Raw genomic sequence first — 12,677 nt, forward strand, 5'->3', positions numbered from 1 at the left:
ACAGCCTCCTGTTACTGTTGAAGTTGACATCGAATCATGAGGAGCTTATGTCACTCATCCTGGAGACGGCGAAGCACGTCCTGCAGATGCGGTCAGGAGAATTTCCAAAGAACACCCGAGGAGCCCCTTCTTTATCAAGGACACTCCGCTGAGAGAACTCCTTCAGCATCCACTTCAGGGTTCTCAATGGAAATAACCTCTTAAATCTGTGGAAGTGGAAGCCTGGCCAACCTAAACGACTGAAGGAAAATACTTCCACAGAGTAAAGGACGTTTTCTGACCCTGGTCCATCCATTGTTGACCCCGGTGGGAAACCTTTTAGAGACTGAAGACTAGACTTAAGACTGTGAATGTTTATTTTGCTTGGTTTCGGCCTGCTAGAGAGTTGGTACGTTCAAATTATTCGATTTCAGATCAGGCATGGATTAGCTGCTTTAGGCTGTTTAGTGATTTTACATACTTGATTCTGCAGTTCTGCAGACTTCTTGATGTAGCCTATTCTGTGCTAATTATTTGCATGTGCAATGGTTCTTTCTGTGCATGTACTATTTTGGTATAATTCCGTGCATGTGGTATCATTCCGTGCATGTGGTATCATTCTGTGCATGTGGTATCATTCTGTGCATGTGGTATCATTCTGTGCACAATATGCATTGCTGTTCGTTCCATTCGTGCTCCTATAGAATGCCTCTGGTGGGCTCCTTTGTACAGGCCTCTGTCCACTGACTGTTGCATGGTTTGTTGGAAGGTTTTGTTGAACTTTTTTGTTCCAAGGCGTTTGATGTGAACTGTGTATTCAGTTTGGTAGATTAGTTGCTCCAATGAAACGATGGTGGGAACTGTTCACCTGCTGCGCCCCCTCCTGGAAGAGAAAGGCAACTCCCCAGCAGAGCGGTTTAAATTATTTTCCAAAAGAGTCTTCTTCAATTAGAGTAAACGTAATGCCTATTTGAATCCTTAATAGCAGCAGCACGTTTACACATGTACAGGACATATGCATACAAGTCTTAGTACTGCTTGTTACTTTTAGTTAAATTTAAAGGAGCCTTACCATCAGCTTCAGGAGTTCCCTGTTTAGATGACGCTGGTGTATTTGAGCCATGAGGTGTTTTAAGATAACTCTCACTTGCAAGCAAATAATAGAAATGAAAATTGCAAATCAAGGTAGAATATCAATGACTTTATTAAAAGATGTTTCCATGTACATTTGCTATTGGGTAATCGAATATACTATTTCTACTATTTCCATATGTCTGAGTGGCCTGTTGCCTGTTGATGATGATCAGACATGTCATATAAGGAAACATTTACATAAGGACTATCTGTATTCTGTATATCCCTATGAACAGGGAGAAGAGAGTACCCTGTATACAGGTGTGTCTACCCCTCAGAGGTGATGGGAGGCGACCTGGCGGTCCAGTCCTCTGAGGACCAGGAGGCCTAGGGTCCAGACCGCCCCTCCCCCTGAACCACTGAGCTGGCCCTCAGAACCAGTGTCAGTGATGAGGAGGCTTCAGTAGACCTGATCATGAAATGACCAGGTCTATAATACAACCACATGGTTGCATGGTCATTTGGTAAAAATATTGCTCATTGGTCATTTGTACCAAGAACATAGTTTAGAGGTATGTTATAACAAGGGAAGTTAATTAGAAATTACTAGAGACTCATTTAGAAAGGACTGGTTCTCATGGTGCTCATACAAATTAGTGTGTGCATCACCTCCCTTATGGCAATTCAATTAAAAGGAATTGGTCCAGTTTCGCATTTTCTATGTAAGATTATCTATGAGTACTATAAATGCTTAGGATGCTGCCCCAAATCCTGGAGGTCGACAGATGATTATAGTATGGTATGAAATGCTTTGTCTCTTAATGTACCCCTTATAAGGTCAGCCTGTTCTTCCTGACCCTCCCACCTCTTGATAAGGCACCACATGTACTCACCATTAGATAATCAATGCAATTTCATAAAGTCTAAAGTCTGTTCCACTGCCAGACTAACCGTGTACTTACACCCTTATCTATTATACAATAAAGTATTATAGACATGATACTAAAAATGAACTACCCTTTTTATACCCATTTCTAAATAGTTACTATCTAAAGCTCAACCTTCACCAAAAGTGTCCATTGGTCTTTCTAAACGTAACCCTGCCACCAGTCTCTCCTATCCTTCTCATGGACCTATAAAGAAAGATCCTTCTGCACAACACCATACTATTACTTTTCTGAACACCAGATCCGGTCGTCGCTGCATTTTCAGGTCTTTCACTGGCCTTGTATATTCTCATTAATAATGAAAAGTCCTTTCCTTCCAGTTACCGGTTCAACGTTTTGGTCTCCGTGCAGAGCTCCAGACTGGTCCTCCTCGAGCCTTGGGGATCCTTTACCTCAGGTCAGTCCTCCTCCTCTGTCTTGATGAGAGTCTTCGGCTATGATGACCGTATTGCGGACCACTGCCTTGACAGGGATAAGCAGCTTTATGCGTTATCCAGAAGATGAGTCAAGTAGCTGGAAATATTTTACAGTCTGCACCATTTTTAATTTAATGCCAAATATATATACATATTAATTAACATGGGAGTTTATAAGCAGATTTGCCTCTCATAATTGACATTAGCTTATCAAATGTCCTCAAGTGTTTATCTGAAATTGAATTTTCTTTTTGTATTAAACGCCTGGGGATGGAACAGTTGAGCCACACTAGTCTACAGGACCAGTCACATAATTCAACTGTTTTAATTTCTTTATGCCTGCCTTATTTTTCATTTCTTGTCAGTAAGCTGGGAACCCTTTAAGGGTTATTTTTGCCTAACCTAGTACCTTAACCTAAGCCTCTATCGTCAGCACCTCGGCATTGGACTCATTGACTCTGTGGCCTCCTGCAAGTTATTGTTTGGTTTTGTCCACCATGTGTCTGTTTGTCACCTGTCCATCCTGCCTCTGACTCCTCCTCTCTCCATCCTGCCTCTGACTCCTCCTCTCACCTGTCCATCCTGCCTCTGACTCCTCTCGCCATCCTGCCTCTGACTCCTCCTCTCACCTGTCCGTCCTGCCTCTGACTCCTCCTCTCACCTGTCCGTCATGCCTCTGACTCCTCCCCTCACCTGTCCGTCCTGCCTCTGACTCCTCCTCTCACCTGTCCGTCCTGCCTCTGACTCCTCCTCTCACCTGTCCGTCCTGCCTCTGACTCCTCCTCTTACCTGTCCATCCTGCCTCTGACTCCGCCCTCACCTGTCCATCCTGCCTCTGACTCCTCCTGCACCTGTCCATCCTGCCTCTGACTCCTCCTCTCACCTGTCCATCCTGCCTCTGACTCCGCCCTCACCTGTCCATCCTGCCTCTGACTCCGCCCTCACCTGTCCATCCTGCCTCTGACTCCGCCCTCACCTGTCCATCCTGTCTGTTTCCCACCTTTTATACAGCTCCTGTTCCTCATTGTTTGTTAACTACCCAGCCTACTTATACCCTGGGTTGTAAGTGCCACCTCGTTCGATTGTTCTATATCCTTATTACTAGCTTGGCTAGTCAGTTCTTTCTGACTGTTACTGCCTGTCTGCCTGCTTGCCTGCCGGCTTGCCTGCTTGCTTGTCTGCGTATTTCTGGATTTTCCTCCAGTCCTGACCTTTACCATCCTGGACTCCTCTCCCGGCGGTGACCTGGCTCTTCTTTCTTTGTTTTATTTTTGTCCCTGTTTTTGTCATCATTGTGTTTTTTGTACTTCCTCCTGGGAAGCAGGAGTTGATTATTGTTAATGTTTGCTCTGCTTTAAATAAATAAGTTAGAACTTTATTCTGCTTTTGGGTTCAGATTTCACATACACCTTACATCTATAACCTAAAAATAACCTAATATCTACACTAACCTCATACCTGAGTGCTCTTACATAATTCCTAAATGTTCCAAGCTAATTCCTTAACATAACCATCTCCAAATTAATGCCTAAACTTGACTATAGAACAGTAGCCTATCTATACACTCCGAACAATCCAATTCAATTCAATTCAATTCATACCAGTCATACCAGAAGTTTGGTTTAGTAGCTAAAGCAAACTTCTCCCTTGGTCTCTCCAAACCTCAATGTTTAAAATGCATCTGAGCTGTAATTACATACAATAAACTTTGTTTTGTTTTTTCCTATTTTTATAGGAAATGTTCCTATAATGAAACTATTCAGGGAAATTTGATGCCAACGATTTCTATAGGAAACACTGGGACTCTCACATGTATTTCAGTTGGTTCATAATATGGTCCTTTGGGGTAGTGTATTGGTGACGGGTGCGAGTTGTGACTCTTTTTTCTCTCTCCCGCCTTTTAAGAAAGTATGGCCTATTAAAATAACCTATTGTGCTTAAAGTGGTGTGACTTTCAGCTTGCATCTTTCCGATGTAGGCCTATGTGAGGCCTGCCCGTAATGGAGTGGAGCCCAGGTTGTGCAAATCGACTGAACACACCAACTGTTGAAATAGTCATGTTTGGAATGAATTAGACGTTGAACCCTTAACACACTGACATGATGACATCATCCAGCAGACCCCAGACGCTGGATATAATGTCTCCGTGGGGCTGCACGTGTCCAGCATAGCCTAATAAGTACAGCCTTAGGGCAACTACATATTACTTTTGTAATTAATCGAACTATTTATAGTAAATAGTTGCACTTAAGAGCTTCTTGACCCAGATATCCGAGGTATGATCAAAATGTAGAGCATTTAATCAGTCCGATCTGCCATGGATTGATATAACGGTAATTTGGAGATAACGCACCGCCAAGGTCCGAGCGTGTACACGCACGCCGCCATTGACCGTGCGTGTACAGACGCGCCGCCTTGGGCCGTGCGTGTACAGGCGCGCCGCCAGAGGCCGTGAGCGTACAGGCGCGCCTCCATGCGCCATGCGTGTGCAGGCGCGCCTCCGTGCCTGTACCGTGCGTGTACAGGCGCGCCGCCGCCGAGCGCGCTGTCACTTTAAAGCCCTGCTGTGACGTCAGATATTTTGGTCGGTAGAGTGGCAGCAGCCGGAGGAGGAGGTGTGACGGATGGAGAGAAGGTGAAGAAGGATGCCTTGGACAATGTCTCCGGGTTAGTGTCCCACTGACCGACCCGCATCATGATCACCGCCGCCGCGGGTTTGGCCCACAGGAGGCCAGCGGCTGCTCGGCGGAGCCGCTGCTGGACCGCGTGGTGCCAGGCGGCTCTGCTCGGCGCGTCGGCTCTGGTGATCGTGGCGGAGAGGACCGCGCGTAAGTGAGCGTGAGATTACCATAGACACAGCAGGGAAATGGGTTTGATGTTTTATGACGTGTATGAGATAAGAAGTGTGTTACGCATACTGTTTATGTCTACATCTATTCCTCGCATTATATTCGTAGACCACAAGATGCTTTGGTTTTTTGATACGGAGCTCTTCCGTAAGCCATTCTTTAGGCTACTCTACACATGAGTCAATCCGTAAGGTTAGCTGCCCAAGCTTAAGAGCATGCTTCCATTGATACCTGAAGTCACCCCTTGGCCAATTAAAGGTCGAGTTTTTCTCTGCGTTGACCGCGCAACCAGACCGATGCGCAAAATGTTTCCAAATGGGTTAGCTCTATAGAAATAACAGCATTTTGCATTGCATATATCTCTGTAGTGCAAAAAAAAATTCAGTAGAGCTACAAATGGTTTAACCTTGAACATACATTTGAGACACCACCACTATTTTTTTTTTATTTGTCTGAAGATAATCAACGATTCAGCTCCATTGCATCGTGTTTTCTAAAAAGAATGCCCTTGAGATTTGTGCATTGATGTAATAGGCTATAAGGTAAATAATTGAGCATCACTCATCTTGTGCAGCTGATTTCATCCTGGACTTGATCTAAGCCACTGTCATTGCCAGAGGCGTTCGGTTGGGGATGATGCTGCTGACAAGGGCACAGCCTGGGAGATGAGGTGTCACAATTTGCTGGGAAAGTGACAGTGAGGACAGCCTGTGCTTTATACATTTTCAAACTGTAATAAAATTGCACCATAGTCTGTTTTTAACTGCCGTGTCTGGATTTCAGAGTGTTTAGTTTGCCCTCAACTGCCCTATTTCTCCCAGAATCTATATTCTACTTATAACTTCCATTTGTTTGCGCATCTGTTTGGTGTGTCAAAAGCCATGTGGAAAAGACTGAGGGCAAGAATGAGTGGTCTACTGGTTCGGATGTGTGACTCCCAGCTGAAAGGTTCTTGGTTCAATCACCAATGTATGCAGTCCACCTTTAGCTATCCAATGGTGCAATGCATTCCTACCTGTGCCTCAATGACATTTATCTCTAAACTCACCTGAAGTCCTCTTTCCCCTGTTCAGTGTTCTACTGCTTTGGCTTCTACCTGTGGAATGAGGAGACCCAGTGGGCGGGGCTTACCCTGGGCCTCTTCCTGCCCGGGTTGGCGGTCCAGGCCCTGAGCGCCAAGTGGTACCATGATGACGGTGACGACCGGCGGTGCTACCTCTCCGTCATACATCTGTTGCACCTGGGCATCTTCAAGCGGTGAGGACTCTGGCTGGCTGACAGAACGGCTTGAGTAGCACCATGCATGGCTTGGTACTTATCGCTGATGGCTGTGCTACCTCCATTAACAAGAGAAACCTTCAAAAGCCCCTATTTGATGAAAGGTTTTCAGCCTTTTAGATGTCTCAAGTGTGTTGAGAGTATATTAAGGGTCGACCAAGGTAAAATCCATTCCTTAAAAATAAATGTATACAAAACTAATCTTTTATCTCGAGAATAAGCAAAGCTCTTGCTTCGCTTATTCTTTCCGTTGTATGTAACAGCATGGCTCTTGTCATTTCTGGGTTGTATCTTCATGGTTGAATGCACTTGCTTTGGATAAAAAGGGAAATTAATACAATGTCACCTAATCCAGATGTTGCTTCACATTGTGAAGGATTTGAAATGAGATTGAACATAATAATAATAATAATGATCATTTTAATAACAGTGGGCTTTCTGTGCAGCCTGTGGGAGTGCATCCGCACGGTGCTCTACCTGAAGGGCTCGGTGGGCCAGCTGGGGGCCGCCGTCATGCAGCAGGCGGACGTCGCCGCGCTCTGGCTGCTGGAGGCCCTGGTGCTCACCCTGCCCCAGAGCCTGCTGCAGGCCTACGTGGTGGTGTCCACTGACGTGGGCATCATGTCCCCAGGTACACCCAGCCTCCAGCCCCCTACTTACCACCTTCTGGAAGTGTTGGTGCTCCGTTGCCCAGGGGTACCGAGGATCCATTTGATGCAGTTGTAGATGTTAGGGAAGGCACTGCTGAACTGAAGAAAATAACAATGCTTGATTTGGGCTAACTCTGGTTGATAAGAAAAAATGTGACACTTCTACACTTCCTCTTACCTGAAAAGGTTTTAATTTGAAATTAATCGAAGACATTTCGAAGAACATCAAAAGCAGTCTTAAGGGGACGCTTGTCTAATTTTCTACTTGACTCCCTGCTCTCCTTCCTCTTCTCCATCATGGCGGCCTTCTGCAGTGGCCTACTGCTGCGGCTTCTGCCTGCTGTCGCTGTCCTGGGCCCTGGTGCTGTACAGCCGGGCGTGCTGCCTGATTCGGCCGGGCCACCTGGACATGCCCCCCGCCGCCCTGCTGTGCCAGCTGGTCTGGCGGGCGGGCATGCTGACGGCCCGGGTCACCAGCCTCATGGTCTTCGCCCGGGTCTTCAACTGGTGGGTGGTGGGAGTGGCAGGTGAGCGTGCACAGAGAGAGTACCTAGAGGCCGGATACCTCTGGGAACGTTTGGTAGCGCGCTGTTATTGGGTGTATTGGTTCATGGTAACAGTGTGCACGCGCTGGGAATATAATTCTAAATGTATTTTGGCCCTCAAACCAACCAGACCACTCTGCGACTTCTTTAATCCTCTGGAAAGATACTTTAGTATCGTACCATCATCCAAGTGATGTTCACAGAGGTTTTCTTTATCGACATTATTTTTAATTAATTATAATAATTAATAATTTGATCATATGTAAGAATAAATTCGATTTTGTTTAGATTGATTGTAAATGTGAATCCCCAGCACTGAGAGATAGAGAAAATACTGATTTTGCTGTTGTACTACACCGTTATGACCGCATTCATACTGTGCATGTGTGCATGGATCCGAGTGCTGCAGCAGTGTCTCCCCCCCCCCCCATCAGATGATCTTGCGCTGGGGCTCTGCTGCGCTCGTAGCCTCAAGGCCCACCGCAGCCCCAGGTATTATCTTACCTGCTCACCAGTCTGTTTCACCGTCCCCGCTGACCTTCAGGCTTCCACTGGCTCACAGCCTCCTTCTGGCTGGTCTCCCAGCAACCAGACATCTGCACGGGCCCCTGGTGCTGGAGGGCCTTCAACGCCGTCATGGGACTGGTACACATCTTCCTCTTCCTCAACGTCAAGGACGGACCCTCGCGCTACCACGTTGTTGGCTTCTACGCGGTGTGTGCCGTCCGACTGCAAGATGAGAACATCTCTTTCCCTCAGTTTTAATCTGGGCTTTCCTCTGTGTGACCCGGCTTGTTGAGTGGAGTTCAGTCCCTTACTGGCATGGGTTTTATTTAGAAGCAAAGTGTCCTCCACGGATATAGTGTTACGGTGTCATTGACCGACACTGCGGACGCAAGCCGCGCATACAAAGAGAAAGAACTCTGCTAACTCATCCCTGCTTGCTCTCTCACTCGCTCATTCAGAAACACGCACACACGCAGGCACACACACGCACGCACACACACACACACACACACACACACACACACACACACACACACACACACACACACACACACACACACACACACACACACACACACACACACACACACACACACACACAGACACACACATACTCTGCGTTGTCATCCTCACCTCTGTGTCCCGAGCCGACAGTGACGTCAGGGCTGTCATTAGATGAGTGATTCTCTCCCTCTGTCTGTCTGTCTGTCTCTCTCTCTCCCTCTCTCTCACTGTCTTTGTCTGTCTGTCTGTCTGTCTGTCTGTCTGTCTGTCTGTCTGTCTGTCTGTCTGTCTGTCTGTCTGTCTGCCTGTCTGTCTGTCTGTCTGTCTGTCTGTCTGTCTGTCTGTCTGTCTGTCTGTCTGTCTGTCTGTCTGTCTGTCTGTCTGTCTGTCTTTATTTCTCTGTCTCTCTGTCTCTCTCTCTCCTTCTCTCCTTTTCTGTCTCTGTCTCTGTCTCCTTCTTCCTCTCTCTCTCTCTCTCTCTCTCTCTCTCTCTCTCTCTCTCTCTCTCTCTCTCTCTCTCTCTCCCTCTCTCTCTCTCTAGTTCATGTTGGTGGAGAACGCCATGCTCCTGCTGGCTGCCTCTGACGTCCTGAGCGAGGCGTCATGGGAGAGCATCACCCTCCCCTTGGCCGTGCTCTGTAGCTTCCTCCTGGGTGAGAGCCAAGGCCTTCTTCCATCCAATGTCCACTGCTGCCCTTGAAATGTGGATCTCATGGCTGTGTTTGTACTTTGCACACGGTTACCCTAAATTGATGGGGTGTAGGTACTGCAAGGGATTCTGGGTAAACAGGCTGTCTTACATAGACGGTGGTGGGTTGACCTCAAACTGTACATGGAAATCACCGGTTGGCTTGCATGTCAGCTGTTTGCTGAGTTTGCTCAAAGAGTTGTTTGATGTATTTGCTTGAACACAGAACTCCCTTACCAAGAATCAAATCCAACACCATGGCTACCTGCCTAGCACGGCTGATTTCTTTGGGAGATTACCTGCGCTGGCCTGGTCAATCCCTCGATGGGAGACCAGATGGTGCTGGTAGAGGTGTTGCAGGGCCCCTAGGTGGTGCTCATCGCTCCGGCCTACTTGCCCGATGACGTGTTGCTTCCCCCAGTGTCCTGGCCCCATTCCCACTGTGGCTCTTACCAGTATGGCCTTTGGCCACCTAACCATGCCCTGGTCTCTGATTCCCCAGTGAGATGGGAGCGTTCCAGAACATACGAGGATAATATCCCCCACATAAAACGCACACACACACAAACAAACACACTCACTATTTAAAGTGCTTTGGGTGTCTTTTAAAGCAAAAAAATAGAAGAAAAAACGATTTAACCTTCCCGCAAACACCCCTGTAGTGTTTTGGCTCAATGGCCTTTTGCTGGTTTTGAGCCATGCCAGACGCTCACAGAACCCTGTTTCAATGTCTTGTGTATAAATATTTAATGAATTAATGAAGTAAGCCTATTTTTACCTGATACTATTTATGTACAAATTCAATTCGACCTTGCCTTGGTCTCTGGAGAACACAAAGGTGTTCAGTAAGCACTCAGTGATGTAGAGCCAGTATTGAGCTATATGTGTCCTCTCCCAGGCGCTGCCTCCATGGTCCTGTACTACCGGCTGCTGCACCCCAAGTCCACGGAGATCTCCCAGGGCCTGCGCCACAGCAGCCACATGGGCAGTGCCTGCCTGGAGCCCGGGGAGTCCTTCTTCTCGCTGGGGGACAAGAGTGCACCGCTGCCCTCCATCCCCAACCACGGCAGCTTCTTCCTGCCCCGGGCCGCTGGGTCCCTGGCCGAGCACCCGGGCCCCTGCGGGGCCAGGCCCAGCAGTGCATGTCCCTGCTACCATCACCACTGGCTCCTGATCCGGCTGGCCCTGAAGACGGGGGACCTGGCCAAGATCAACCGGGCCTACGGGTCGGGGGGCACGGCCACCATCATGGACATGGAGGAGTACAACCAGGGCTTCAAGAGCAACGAGGGGACCATCACGGCGGGGGGCGTCAGTGTGGACCAGGTGTCCGCCTCGGACTCGCTGGGCCAGGGGCTGGCGCCGCTGTCGGACTGCAAGGAGGAGTTCCAGAGCGTGAGCGAGCCCACGTCGGTCAGCTCAGGGGAGGATGAGGAGGAAGAGGAGGAGGAGGAAGAGGAGGAGGAGGAGGAGGAGGAGGAGGAGGAGGAGGAGGAAGAAGAAGAGGAGGAGGAGACGGAGGACAGCATGAAGACTGAGAGCCCGCTGGACTCTGAGCTGTCGCGCGTTAAGCGCAGCTCGCCCGAGGGGAAATCCGTGTTTGGGGACAGCCCCGAGCACTACTACTGCCCGACCGAGTCCAGCTCCACCCTGTACTTCAGCGCAGACCCCCAGTCCCCCAGTCGCACCAGTGACCCCCGTCTGGATAGGGAGCAGGCCTCCACGCGCCTGGCCTCCATCCCCAGTGACCCGGCCCTGAACAGGGGGGCCCAGGGGCCGGCACGGCGGGCGGGTCCGTGCTACACCTCCAGCCCTAAGTTAGACTCAGGGTCCCAGGACACCCCGGCCATTGTACCCCACCTCACAGGTCCCAGGAGGCAGCTCATCATGTCCCGGAGGGATGAGGGGGAGACCTTCTGACCCGTGTCTTCAGAGAGGAAGAGGGTGTGGGGCGGGACGTCTCCACCAGTCAAACCGATATACCAGCTTTTTGTTATCATATACAAGCTTATCGTGACACAAGGTTTTTAAACTTAGAAGTACTTTTGGATAATTAGCAGCAGCATTATTCTCTGAATATCCGGTGTGCTGCATATGCTATCCATACATAATTTATACTATAAGATAGGCATTAAGTATATTTGCTGGGGCTTGCTCACACTTTTCAATAAACAGCCACTGTATAATAAAGTAGGCACTTTATAATCAGAATATAAATGGTGAACTGGTTTTATGCTGATGCAGCTTCTTGTCTGACAACAGTAGCTAACTCTGGGTTTAACCAAAATAACCTACATATCTGGTATTTTTCACTAGTTTGGGCAATATTATAAGGTAGCCTTGCTATCTCTAGTTTGTGAAACATATTAATTGTTTCTATAAAGTGGTGTGCATTAGTTAAGCAACCACGAGTTATGAATATCGAAACATACAATAGTAAGCTGTGTACGATTGCAGGGAAAGTAGCTTGGAACCTTAAGTTGGTAAAACCTGGGATAATGTGCATTTTGAGTTCAATTCTGCAACTCTTTCAGAGTGGGCTTCCCTATTTCAGGGTGGGCTTAACATAAGCACAAGTTCATTCTGTACCACATACTGTACCTATATACTGGTGGGATGAGTATTCCCATTGAAACAGTTATGCATTCCAAGAGGAGAGCACTGATTTAAGGCTTTTCTTAAACTACTGGGCAACATTATGATTTGAAATTAATCAAAACATGTTGACAGTGTACTGTAATGTGTTGAATCGTGGTTTGAACTGACACTATGTGTAAAATGAAGTCTCATCTCTATGTGTCTGGTATTCTATTGATAAAAGTGTTTTAAATGTTATTCAAGGCTTTATAGGTACCTGTGTATTTCCCTTCATGCTTTTTTTTATTTGGGGTGTATTTTTGTATTTATCAGTGTGGTAAAATCAACCAATGAACTCAAACATGAAACTGAAACAAATCAAGTTTCGTATTTCAATCTCTCAGGTTATTGCCTACTTAAAATTGTGACCCGTGCAGAGTAGCCGCTGGTGGCTTTTAATAAGCAATAAATATCTATGTGGAATGGTGTGATTAGAATTGCGTCACTTATTTCAATAAATGAATTAGAATTGATATTGTTGTAGGAAAATTACTTTCAGAAAATGTACTCAATGACCCACGTTTTAATTAGACTCTATTAGATTCAATTTAATTAAAATAGTAAAACATTTGCGCTTTCATATGCAGTTGTTCCAAGGAAGGA

At 47.3% G+C, this 12,677-nt stretch overlaps 1 protein-coding gene across 2 annotated transcripts; it reads left to right on the forward strand.

Annotated features, from left to right (window-relative positions):
• Window positions 1-322: 322 nt before the first annotated feature.
• On the forward strand, window positions 323-12,502 carry LOC132449513 (XK-related protein 5-like). Of its 2 annotated transcripts, XM_060041192.1 has the most exons (10): window positions 323-388; window positions 1,350-1,541; window positions 2,321-2,397; window positions 5,009-5,244; window positions 6,339-6,522; window positions 6,990-7,174; window positions 7,508-7,720; window positions 8,283-8,452; window positions 9,291-9,402; window positions 10,336-12,502. In XM_060041192.1, the coding sequence occupies exons 4-10, from the start codon at window positions 5,112-5,114 to the stop codon at window positions 11,355-11,357; spliced, it is 2,019 nt and encodes a 672-aa protein (XP_059897175.1). In that variant the 5' UTR covers window positions 323-388; window positions 1,350-1,541; window positions 2,321-2,397; window positions 5,009-5,111; the 3' UTR covers window positions 11,358-12,502. The 2 variants fall into 2 exon arrangements, with proteins under 2 accessions (XP_059897175.1, XP_059897176.1); XM_060041193.1 differs by lacking the exons at window positions 323-388; window positions 1,350-1,541; window positions 2,321-2,397 and having other exon boundaries at window positions 4,957-5,244.
• The last annotated feature ends 175 nt before the right edge of the window (window positions 12,503-12,677 follow it).

The sequence above is a fragment of the Gadus macrocephalus genome, chromosome 21, assembly GCF_031168955.1.
Source record: "Gadus macrocephalus chromosome 21, ASM3116895v1".
Lineage (NCBI taxonomy): Eukaryota > Metazoa > Chordata > Actinopteri > Gadiformes > Gadidae > Gadus > Gadus macrocephalus.

Excerpts from the sequence above, each read along its gene's own strand:
- LOC132449513 (XM_060041192.1), top strand. The coding sequence starts at position 5,112 with ATGATCACCGCCGCCGCGGGTTTGGCCCACAGGAGGCCAGCGGCTGCT. Across the intron at positions 6,523-6,989 it reads CACCTGGGCATCTTCAAGCG|CCTGTGGGAGTGCATCCGCA; the intron begins GTGAGGACTCTG and ends CTTTCTGTGCAG. Across the intron at positions 7,175-7,507 it reads CGTGGGCATCATGTCCCCAG|TGGCCTACTGCTGCGGCTTC; the intron begins GTACACCCAGCC and ends GGCCTTCTGCAG.